We start from the raw sequence: 12,274 nt of genomic DNA, 5'->3' as shown, positions 1-12,274 counted from the left end.
AGCTATTTCGATGTTAATATACAGTGATCATAATTTTGTTTTGCCTTTTCAAATCTAATAGGGATGATGATAGGGATGCGATTAAATGGAAACTCTAAATATTGTACAAACTCAAAACTATGCTCTGGACCATTGAAAAATGTCAACAGATCACAAAAAAACATCAACATAAAAATGTCAACAGAATTTCAACGGTAGTCAATGATTGATATTGTGTTGACATTAAAATCTTGAAATTTTACATTGTGTTGATATTGTATTGAAACTGTGTTGAAGCTGTGTTGGGAAGTTTTGAGTTTGTATAATATATAAGTTTGCATTTTATCATTACCCGATCATGATATATACAAGTATTTCCATGAATAGCTATAATTAAACAAAAAAAAATGTCAATCTTATATTATATGTTGTGACTAGTTATTAATATCGTGCACATGGTAATATTATCCTTATATTCTTTAAAAATACTACTCCCTCTCCGTTACATAATAATAGAGTCATTTTGCTATTTTGGTGCGTTCCATAGCAATAGAGTCATTTTCCTTTTTAGTAAAAATCAACACATTTTTCCACACATACTTCACACTCTCTCTTATTTTTTTCTCTCTCCATCTCTCTACCTTTTTTATTTTCCATTTTATTCTCTCTTTACTTAACTCATCTAACACAATTTTTCTTAATCTCCGCGCCGAACAGAAACGCTTCCATTGTTATGGAACGGAGGGAGTATAAATTAAAGGCGACGCAAATGGACGATATATGTACATATGAGAGAGTGATGGATATATCATATATTGAAATCATTTAGAATTGTTTTCATCATGTACCGAATTGATAATCGACCCGAGACTTTTTAAGGTTTTCGTTAGTAATAATCGACCGAGACATTTTACTATAATTAAAATGATTAATTTTCATTGACTCGTATACAATCTCAAATTCTCAATAAAATAAACCTATTGTACTCACAATCAACAATATGATCTAATGAATATTTTTTCTCCTAATTGTCATAATCAAGCCTCGTGTATAGTTGCGTAATACTTTTAATAATGTGTCGACGATATACATACATGATGTCATGTCACCCAATAATAGTACTATAAATTATACACAACTTAAATATATGTATGAAAATTATTGATATTTTTGAATTTATGTATTTCAAGATAGTTTTAATATGTTGATCCATCTCGTATTCAATTTTGCTAAGAGTTGGATTCCCGTTTAATTTAATTCTTACAAGATACTACTATTAAGATTCGAGATCACAAAATTAGCCAAAATACTACTTATTAAAGTATAATCGTTTTTCGATTGATATTATTATATGATAAACTTGATTAAGCGATTCGAACACGAAGGTCTTGTTAACTGAAAATCTATTCTCGTTAGTAATTAAATTAAAAATTGGCGTGTAACACTAAAAATTGGCTAATCAATAATAATTTGCATCCATTGTCGAGTGAACTACAAAAATAGTCCATGGACTATGATTTATCTCGCCAATGAACCCTGGATTTTAAAAATATTCGCAGACAAGCCTGGACTAAGCGTTTATCTCTAAAATTGTCCATTTTCACTGTTTCGTGACGAAAATACCCTTTTAGGGGGTTTTGGAGGGTTTGGACAATTTGGTCTTTCATTTTAAATATGATATTATTTCAGTTATGTACTAAATCGATATTATTTCAAAATTATCATTCTTCTTTCCTTTTGTCATCCTTCACTTTATTTTTTTATTTCAATATTAGATTTAATTTTATAAAATTAAATTTTAAATTTTTGATTTTTAAATATCAATAATTTTTTAAATTATTAAAATTACTATTAAATAACAAATTAATAGTTTTAATCAATATTTGATAGTGTCTAATATTTAGTCAATAAGGTACGACAACACCTTAGATTTAATCAATATTTAATAGTTTTAATCATAAATAGTATATAACATGATTTAGTCAACTTCATAATATTTTTAGTCAAATTCTCCTATACATTAGATGCATATTTATTTTGGAATAAATCGTGTTATATGATCTATTTATGATTAAAACTATTAAATATTGATTAAAACTAAGGCGTCGTCGTACCTTATTGATTAAATATTAGACACTATCAAATATTGATTAAAACTATTAATTTGTTATTTAATAGTAATTTTAATAATTAAAAAAATTATTGATATTTAAAAATAAAAAAATTAAAATTTTATTTTATAAAATTAAATCTAATATTTGAAATAAAAGCAAAGTGAAGGATGACAAAAGGAAAGAAGAATGATAATTTTGAAATAATATCAGAGTTAGTACATATATGAAATAATATCATATTTAAAATGTAAAAAGACCAAATTGCCCAAACTCCCCAAAACCCCCTAAAAGGGTATTTTCGTCACGAAACAGTGAAAAGGGACCATTTTCGAGATAAATGCTTAGTCCAGGATTGTCTGGGATTGTAAAGTTCAGGATTCATTGGCTAGATAAACGCATAATCCAGGGATTATTTTGATAGTTTACTCTTAATATAAAATAGAAATAATTAAATGACTGGAAAATAAAACACACTTTCTCAATTATTACACGTCAGGTGGGATTGTCCCCCTTAAAAGGAAGTTGGCAAGTCTACTCAAATAAACATCAAATAGAAATTCAAACCCCATCAATATTTGTATGAAAATGGACAAAAAAATTCGCATGAACAAATATCAATTATAGCACAAAAAGTTTTATTGTTGTACCAACCATTTGAAAATTCTTTGAATTTGATTGCCAATTTGAGCTTGACCAATAATTATGTGTTTTTGTGAATGTCCTAAGTGAAGTAGGGTGCATGAATGAATGTTCTGATTTAATTTGTCCCAATTACTGGTTAAGTTTAATGGTGGATTTATGTGGTGGCTCTAGGTAGCAATTGTCTCATTGTCTGCCATTTATTAAATTGAAGAAATATTCAATTATGTCGGTTTTCTAATTTTTTTATTCTATGTGGATCTTATCTACTGTGTTTTGCTTGATATAATATCATACTGCTATTATAGTAGCAGTAGTAGTTATTGTAAGTTAGGAGCATAGCAAGAGGGCATGGTTCATGCACTATATAAAAAAAAAGTGTATACCAAACACCGAACTAGTTTATATAAGGAAATAGTGCTCGGTGAACAAGGAGATACTAAGCAAATTTCCGAGCACTAAGAGTGCACTATATTAGCCATGTCGGAATTTCGACTTACTCAAAAAACTACTCGCTAGTGACACTATTTTTTCAATGTTTCATGCTACTCTTGTGTTGGAAAATTGTGAACAAAGGAAAATTTTCAAGCACTATGAGTGCATTGTATTAGCCATGTCAGAATTTTTGACCTACTTGAAAACTGCTCGCTAGTTACACTATTTTTTCGACTGGTTATAAAATTTTAACTTGACTCAAAGTTTTTCCGCAATTTCCCTTTGATTATGGGTAAATTGTCATATAAAAAAGAAGGTAGTATATCACACATTTTTTAAAAAATCTAGAAAACATCATGAAGATTGAGATTTTTACAATTATTTATTTTTTTATTTTTTCAGCGAATTATGCACTGATATGGTAGTTGATTTAAAATACGTGGATAAAACGACTAACGCTCATTAATTTCGAAATAACGTTTTATTCACATGTATTAAACTGACTACTTACATCAGCGCATAACTTGTCTAAAAAGAGAATAACTAGATAATTGCTTTATTTTCAAATTTTAAAAATGTGCGATATACCAAAATTTAATAATCTTTCATAATTTTTGATAATATATTCTAATTTTATTCAAAATTTGATATATTATGAATAATTTGACAAACTAATGTCATTAGGAAATTGTAATACTCCTATTTCATTTTTCTAACTGAAAGAGTGAACTATAAAATTAGCTCCTACGTATGACAAGTCGAACGCCAGAGGAACCTATGTTTTAAAAAATGCGTTGTTAGCCTCTACGTATGGGTATAATATCATTTCAGACCCCTTTTCACTATTTTGAGTCTTTTATACTCTTTTCCCTCACTTTTAACCTAAATGTAATTCCAAGGGTGTTTTAGTCTTTCTCATTTTTGTTACTATGTACCATGTTTATTTTATATTAAAATATTATTTTCATTTAATCCATAAATATTTAAATATAATTAAATTAATAAATTAAAATACTTATCAATAGTTATCACAAAGATAATTTATGTTTTATTTTAGTTAGATATGTTTTTATAAATAGTAATTTTTTAAAAATAAAACTGTAAATTATTTGATAATATATTCTAATTTTATTTTCAAATTTTAAAAATGTGCGATATACCAAAATTTAATAATCTTTCATAATTTATTTGATAATATATTCTTATTTTATTCAAAATTTGATATATTATGAATAATTTGACAAATTAATGTCATTAGGAAATTGTAATACTCCTATTTCGTTTTTCTAAGAGAAAAAACCTAATTTATTAATTTTCTCTCTCACATACACACACGCACATTCCAATCATAGATTCTATCGCATTACGAAAATCATCAGCTCTCAGCCTTTGCTGTGATTTGCAATTGAGATCGACGCCGATACATACGTGTAGCTATAATCTCAACACCCGGCGATCCGCTCCTCCATGGGTTGCGCTTCGTCAGCTCCAGGTGAATTTCAAAATTTTAGGTTTCCAATCGATATTTCTTAATGAATCTACCTATTTCCCCTAATTCAATGTTCGAATAATTATTTTCACGGAATAAGGGCCGTTTTATTCGCGAATTATTGATTGATTGTGTTAAGACTAGATTGAAATCGATGTTTGATAACGGTTCATGGAGTAATTCAGCTGATTTGGTAGCTATAAACTTGGGATTTTAGGAGATTTTCGGATGTTTGATAGCTTAATCGGTGTGTTTTAGAGTTTTATGTTGAATCGTGTTTTGCAGCTAGAAGTGCTGGGCAGATCGGGGGTGTTAACATCGATAATGGTGGGGCGAATGACCCGAAGAACCTGAAAGTTAAGGTGAATATTGTTTTGCTTGATTTTGGATGGTTGATCATGCTTTGTAGTAAGTGTTTTTTGCTAATTCATTAGGAAGCATGTAAGGATCTGGTGGAATAAATTTGAAGCTGTTAAGACTTTTCAATTTTGTGGTAAATTCGAAGTATTTGGCGAAGGATGGATGCCGTAGGTTACAAAGGAATAATTTTGATGGGTGAGATGTGGATTAGAATAGTGTGGCTGGAGATGTAGGTTTAGGTATTAATCCGTGTATTATGTGACTTTGAGCTCAATTTGTTTAGTCTATGAGGTGTTGGGTGTGTCTGAATGATTTTTTTGGCTCATTGAGAAGTCAATGTTATGGGCAATATGTGTGGTTTCATATGGATAGTTGGATACTAAGGGTCTTTACATACTTTCTTCTTGATTTGGTACCATTATTGAATGGGAGATAAGAATCTGTAGCTTGAGTAAATAATTTGCCTCTTTGGTCAACCCATGTTCAATTTAATGAGTTGGGTCCGGTCGGTTGAACTTTGCAATTTAATCGGTATGGGCACAGACAATATTTTCCTCTTTGTTTAGTATCACATTAGTATGTTTTAATAATGTGGAGCAAAAGAACAAAAAGATCTGATCTTTGGCACTCATTTTATTCTTGATGTCTGCAGTTGGTGCTGTTAGGTGATTCCGGTGTTGGGAAAAGTTGCATTGTTCTTCGATTTGTTCGTGGCCAGTTCGATCCAACGTCCAAGGTAATAGAAACATAATTGATTTTTGGATCGTATATGTTTCTGAGTAACTAATTTGAACTTTTAATGCTTTCACGATTCAGGTCACCATCGGAGCATCCTTTTTGTCTCAGACTATAGCCTTACAGGATTCTACTACTGTGAAATTTGAAATTTGGGACACTGCAGGGCAAGAAAGGTATCTTTAAGTTGATATTACTTGGTATACCATATTGTTTATTCGTTCGTGTCATTATGGGAAGAATGTCCTACCTTTATCGACCTATGCTCTTGTTTCCACTCAGGTATGCAGCTCTGGCACCGCTGTATTACAGAGGAGCTGCGGTTTCCATCATTGTTTACGATATAACTAGTCCAGAATCATTTCACAAGGCCCAGTATTGGGTCAAGGTATGTTTTATTAACTTAATATGTTCTGTGCAATGATTAGCGCAGTTGGCGTTCGTGATGAGATGTAACACAAGGAAATAGCTAGTATAAAGTTTCCAATTTTTATTTCTAATACCCGAGTTTCAGAATTCTTATCATTTACAATAGTTGCCATGGTTCTGGAAAACCATCACCTTATCATATTGTCTATTTTGATTTAAGTAGGAATTACAAAAACACGGTAGTCCGGATATAGTCATGGCTTTAGTTGGCAACAAAGCAGATCTAAATGAAAAACGAGAAGTACCAACTCAGGTAAAGCAGCATATATACATTGGATTCAATTCTGTTGCTTTAACGTATGTCATTTCTGAATATGCATGATGTTTTCTTGCATTCGCGAAGGATGGAATTGATTATGCGGAGAAGAATGGAATGTATTTTATTGAGACATCTGCAAAGACGGCAGACAACATAAACCAGCTCTTTGAGGTGCATTCACATATTTCCACACTTCCTTTGAATTTCCTTTCCCTTGCAGCTTGCTGACATTCTTCGATTTCATGATGTTTCGGTTTTCCAGGAAATCGCCAAGAGGCTACCGCGTCCAGCTCCTCCCTCGTGACTCTTTAGATCACAGAATCCAATTATATGCAACGCGGGTGGGGTACCTCCATTCGCCTTGCATTTAAATGTATATTCTAACTGTTGTTTTTGTTGTACACGCATTCTTGTTGACTAGCAAAACCGCGACTCCTTATATTTATGACTGTTACGATGGATGTATAATATAACGACCTTTTACACGTTTGTTGTATCGGGCTCACCAGCTGACTCTTGTTCTTGCTTCTTATTCTTCTGGCATAAAATATGTGTATACATATGCCTTTTTACCTGCATAATTTGTGTCTTATCACGTTGGATGTATGAAGAAAGTATTTAGCAATGTATGTTGATTGTATGAGGTGTGTTTATTCATTGTTGATCTACAAACAAGTACATTTTTGCCCACAACTTGTAAATATCATCACCTACAACACACTTTTGCAATATTTGATTTTCTATGCAGGAGAAAAATTGTGAAATTGATTACAATAATGTTATAAATATGGCCTTCAAAATCATAAATTTAGGGCGAGTTCTGTTATAATTTTTTTTTTATTTTAAAAGTTTGGAAATAGAGTTTTACAAACACTTCAAGAAAACCTCAAGAAAGTATGCATTCCTCCTTGAGAGCTTTGTGAAGAGTCTCCACAAAGCTTAGCAAGAACCCATCTGAGCCATGTTTCGCCACCAAAGAAACGGCGACCGGAAGATCTTCGTACGTACCTAACGGTATGCTCACCTGCTCGATATTCACAGTTTTTATGAGCGAAAAACGAAGGGAAAGAGAGAGGTTGATGGAGAGAGAGAAGAACCTGGCACAAACCGGACACGCCGGATACAGAAAGCAAGCTGAAGGCCTTGGCGCGAAAGCTTTCCAATGTCGTTGGGTCCGTTTGTAGTTTCGGTGGTGGCCCTGGAACCGTAGGCATCGCCAAGATGCCAAAATCCTGTATCAAACATGGTCATTCTGTTTACTCATCTTTGGTTACTTGCACAATGATACGACAAAGGATCCGACTCGATAAAAAACAAGCAAGCTTACCCCCAATAGATCATCGAGAGCTGCACGCAGCTCACCACGGAGGGAACGACACACGTCGATATTTTCATCCGTAGATTTGACAGCTTCCCAGACTCGTTCCGATATACCGGGGCCTAAACTGGGCTTGACTGACTCGATCCATTCGCCATGATTGTTCTTGAACTCATGCCTGGTCTTCAATCATCAAATTTTCATTCAACCAATGTAGATATACATATTGAGATGAAAATATTAACAGTATGCACCTTTGAAGCAATCTCATTGCTGTTGAGAGAGCTGCTAATGATGGTATATTATCCTTTTTTGCTTCACTAGTTGTGTTCATGAAAACCTTTAGATTTGGGAGTTTTGATTCAACGAAATCACCCAAATTCGTGTATCGTATTATCTGACCTGCACCAAATATTTGACGACGAAATGCAACTTAGCTTAGTCAGTAAGACACTTCCACTCTGACCAATAAGTCGGGGAGGTACACTCAAAACAAAAATAAAAGAACGAATTGCCAGAAAATGAATAGTTCGGTCATATTCTGGTCCATCACGACGATCCTTCTCAACTTTCAAGTACCGGGACAAAAACAGATTTGCATAGTTTGGATATTAATTGGCCAAAGTCGACAAGAAAGAATCACGAAAATGGATTAGTAAGGCTTACTTCCATATAGTTTCTCGACAGAGGTTGTGAGAACATCTTTGAGCTGGCGAGGAGGGATGTTTACGAGATCGAAACAATCTTGTGCGACAATAAGCTGATCAACTCTACTGGCATTATGATCATCTTGCAGTTGCAGCAGAACCTTCCCGACCTTCTTCAATATAACCGGACCCCTAGCAAACCACCCTGAATAAAACGTTTACATAGAAATTCATGTCAAATAAAGCGCATCTTAGTTGGTAAGACGTTTCTCATCCATTCAACAGAGATGTAAAAAATCATAGATGTTTCTACTAAAACAAAAGCTGTGGATCTGAATATCTTGACCAATTACCGACTGTGTCGAAGCTCTGAGCCATTGGTGTGACTCCGGATGTGGAGACGAGGCCGTGAGAGGGGCGGAAGCCGTAGATTCCGCAGTATGAAGCTGGAACCCTCACACTTCCTCCAGTATCAGTACCTGAAAAAAATAAAGATGATCCAAACAAGCTGATAATATTGGATTCGGGAATCCATCAAATTTGGGACTACTACTAAAAAAGGATAAGAGAAATTTGCCTAAGGAGAAATCCGCAAGTGTTGCTCCAACTGCTACAGCGGAACCACTGGAGGAGCCTCCGGGCACTCTATCTGCTGCACATGGATTTCTCGGTGTTCCATAATGCACATTTTCACCATTTATGCTGCCATGAAAATACGAGCGTAGTGTCATCCTTGTCTTCACGATTTTTTATTCCATGTTTAATTTGAATATGCGTGATGCAGTTGAAAAGAAATCAAGCAAGAAGTACTAAACAAATACTCTATTTCTCTATCTCTCGTTGTCTTCCCTATCTCTCGTAACTCCATGTCTTCCTCTTTCGAACTATCTTGTAGTGCTTGGATAGTTCGTGATTCACCTCAGTGAGTAGTATTCTTGCTGAAGTTCAAAATTTACTAAAAAATCTCTCCAAGTCTCCAACAAACTTAGTTGACACAAGCAAACTTAGACAGTGATAATTCTATGATAGCAACTTCAAAAAAGTCAGATGATTAGTTTTTTCTTTTCCAAATAAGTCACTACCTCTTACATCAGAAAACAAAGAATTTTTCCAAAAGTAGCCTATTATGTCATGATAACTAACACTCATTTCTGCAAGAAAAACTATTTCATGACTACACAAATGTTGCTGAACTGGTCAAACTAGTTTGGTGAGAAATTCAGTTAGAATCAAGATTTGAGGTCTTTTTTTCATGGAGTGTTTGACTATGAATAATATCAAGAAAATAGAGTTATAAACATATAAGGTGTTTCTATGGTTTGATGGGACAAACCTGTAAGCCATTTCGTCCATCACTGTTTTGCCAACACATGTTGCGCCGGCCTCGAGCATGGACAGCACGGCCGGGGCAGTCACTGAGGCAGCCGAGTGCGTCCTCGCCCAGTCCGGGTTCCCGAAGCCCGTGACATGACCCTCCACGTCGAATCTGGTGACCAATATCGAGAAATTAGCAAATACTCCATTCGTCCCACTCAAAGTAACACATTTCCCTTCATAGAATGTTCCACTCAAAGTGACCGCTATCTCTACTTTATCCTCTCTCGCCTTAGCATTCTAAACAACACTGCATAAATCTTGTACCGGAAGGGAAATACTTCGATTTGAATGGGACGGAAGAAGTATATGGTATCCACCCACGCTTTGTACTCCCTCCGTCCCAGACTAAGCGAGATGTTTCATTTTTTGACCTGTTTAATTAAGTAAGAGAGAATAATCTATAGTATTCTCTCTCTTACTTAATTTTATATCCACTTTAACTATTTATCACCATTTTTCCAAAACTGGTGCGAAAATGAAACGTCTCACTTATGCTGGGGCGGAAGAAGTAACTATTTGGCACTACATTTTTGTCAAAATGGTTAATATCTGTCCCAATTTCAGTTCTTCACGTGACATCCAAATCTTGTTTTCAAATAAACAAACTTTACATTGTTTGCAATTTGTTGATGATTTCACTTTTGAGCACTTTCCATATCCTAACAAACTAAATACCACAACAATCACCACAAATAAAAAGGCAGGTAAAATCAACCCCAATTTCATTTCACAATTCACAGTGATATTGTTAAAGAAAACAGTTTTTATTTAGATAAAGAAGCAATCTCAATTCACACAATCAATCATTCATAAAAATGAAGAGAGAGAGAGAGAGAGACTGACATATCTTTAACAGCAAAGGTAAGGGAAGCTAGGGGAAGATGCTGAGACGAAGAGTGAGGCAGAAGAGTGAATTTCTCCATGAACGCTCCATAATCTGTTGCCGATAAGCTCCTCGCCATTTTCTCCCTCTTTCTCTCTAAAATGATTTCAGCTTATCTAAAAATCTCATTAATCAATTAAAATTCTTGAATATTACAAATGCGTCACATCACAACATCACAAGCATTGTTTGTTTTCAAATAAATATTTACCATTGCCCAAAATATAATAAATTTTCATTTATGTAAAAATTAATTAAATTAATTTTATTGATTAGAATTTGTAAAGAAGGAGTACATAAACATATTTGGAAAACAATGGAGTATTGTATCAAGTGGAAAATAAAATAAAATAATTAGTATTAAAAGCTAATAAAGTTGTATTCACTCTCGAACCACTTTTTTGTCGTGTCACATCAAAAAATTGTTTTACTCCAAATATTTACACCATATTTAAAATTTACATTATTGTTAAATATTTGTTTTACATAAGTTTTGCAGTAACACTATATATGAGAGAATTGTTCTTTTGTTCTAGGGTGTTAATTGCATTCCATTTTAATGAAGAAGAATAAATTTGTTCCCACTCGGGGAGTGACGTATAAGCATTATGCGTCACTGTTAATGAAACACATAACTCTCGTGCGTTTATATTGAGTGACACATAAGATATATGCGTCTTTAGGTGACGCATAACGATTATGCGTCTTTAAGGGGTGACGCATAACCATTATGCGTCTTTGCATAATGACGCATAAAGAAGATGCGTCTGTGTGTGAATTTTAAAACGGGCAGAAGCAGAAGCAGCAGCGAGAATCTCTCACTTCCAAATCGCGAGCAGACAGCGGCGACTTCAAGCGTTCCAGCGGCTTTTCCGGCGAAATACTATCCTTTTCCGGCGGATTTCAACCATTTTGCAAATATATTCCAGTAATTGTTCTTCTATTTCACTACATTCATCATTTATTGCTTTGTGTTTGTAGGTTTTCCCTAATTTAGCAAAATTAGGCTTTATGATGAAATTGATGAATTTAGGGTTGATTTTTGTTGTTTTGTTCCCTATTTGTGTGTTTCACATGTATATAATGCAAGGGGTAGAAGTAATTGATTCAATTTTTTTTTTAATTGTGCCTCTTTTTACAAAGCTAAAAATTGAATCTTGGTTATATGTTACTCAAATTGAAATATAGTTTTTTGCTTTTCAATTGAAGTTGCAATTTATGTTGGATTGTTGAGTTTTTATGATAAAATTTGAATCTTGGTTGTGTTTTACAATGTTTTTCAAGTTGAAGTTGCAATATTTACTCATATGCTTTACAATATCTTGGTCCGTCTAATATGTTAGTTTTGTTAATGACATCTCTGATTGATATGTTGGAGATTATTGGATATGTAGATTTTCTACTTATGCTATGTTTTATAATTGTTGATATTAAGCAGATGGCATCTCTATGTTCTGAGACAGTTATGCTATGGACCTGAGGATCCATCACTACTCTTTTCATCAAAACGAACACATTTCAGCCTCATTGATGGCTGATGGCACATCAAATGTTTTCAGAGTTCGTCGGATGGAAAGTAAGGTTTGGGCAGTGCCAATACATGAAAATGT

The 12,274-nt window shown here is 33.6% G+C and overlaps 2 protein-coding genes across 2 annotated transcripts; one reads left to right on the top strand and one right to left on the bottom strand.

Moving 5' to 3' along the window:
- Nucleotides 1-4,483: 4,483 nt before the first annotated feature.
- On the top strand, nt 4,484-6,924 carry LOC125201132 (ras-related protein RABF1). Its single transcript, XM_048099079.1, has 8 exons — nt 4,484-4,659; nt 4,942-5,018; nt 5,669-5,752; nt 5,833-5,927; nt 6,034-6,139; nt 6,344-6,433; nt 6,524-6,610; nt 6,702-6,924. Exons 1-8 carry the CDS (start codon nt 4,635-4,637, stop codon nt 6,741-6,743), a joined length of 606 nt encoding a protein of 201 aa, XP_047955036.1. The 5' UTR covers nt 4,484-4,634; the 3' UTR covers nt 6,744-6,924.
- A 236-nt stretch (nt 6,925-7,160) lies between these two features.
- On the bottom strand, nt 7,161-10,769 carry LOC125201130 (amidase 1). The gene is made up of 9 exons (XM_048099077.1): nt 10,625-10,769; nt 9,738-9,890; nt 8,982-9,106; nt 8,758-8,883; nt 8,424-8,609; nt 8,012-8,159; nt 7,767-7,935; nt 7,537-7,671; nt 7,161-7,463 (listed from the first exon to the last, which is right to left on the bottom strand). Exons 1-9 carry the CDS (start codon nt 10,741-10,743, stop codon nt 7,326-7,328), a joined length of 1,299 nt encoding a protein of 432 aa, XP_047955034.1. The 5' UTR covers nt 10,744-10,769; the 3' UTR covers nt 7,161-7,325.
- Nucleotides 10,770-12,274: the final 1,505 nt, after the last annotated feature.

This window comes from Salvia hispanica, chromosome 1 (assembly GCF_023119035.1).
Source record: "Salvia hispanica cultivar TCC Black 2014 chromosome 1, UniMelb_Shisp_WGS_1.0, whole genome shotgun sequence".
Lineage (NCBI taxonomy): Eukaryota > Viridiplantae > Streptophyta > Magnoliopsida > Lamiales > Lamiaceae > Salvia > Salvia hispanica.
This window is presented reverse-complemented; position numbering and strand designations above follow the sequence as displayed.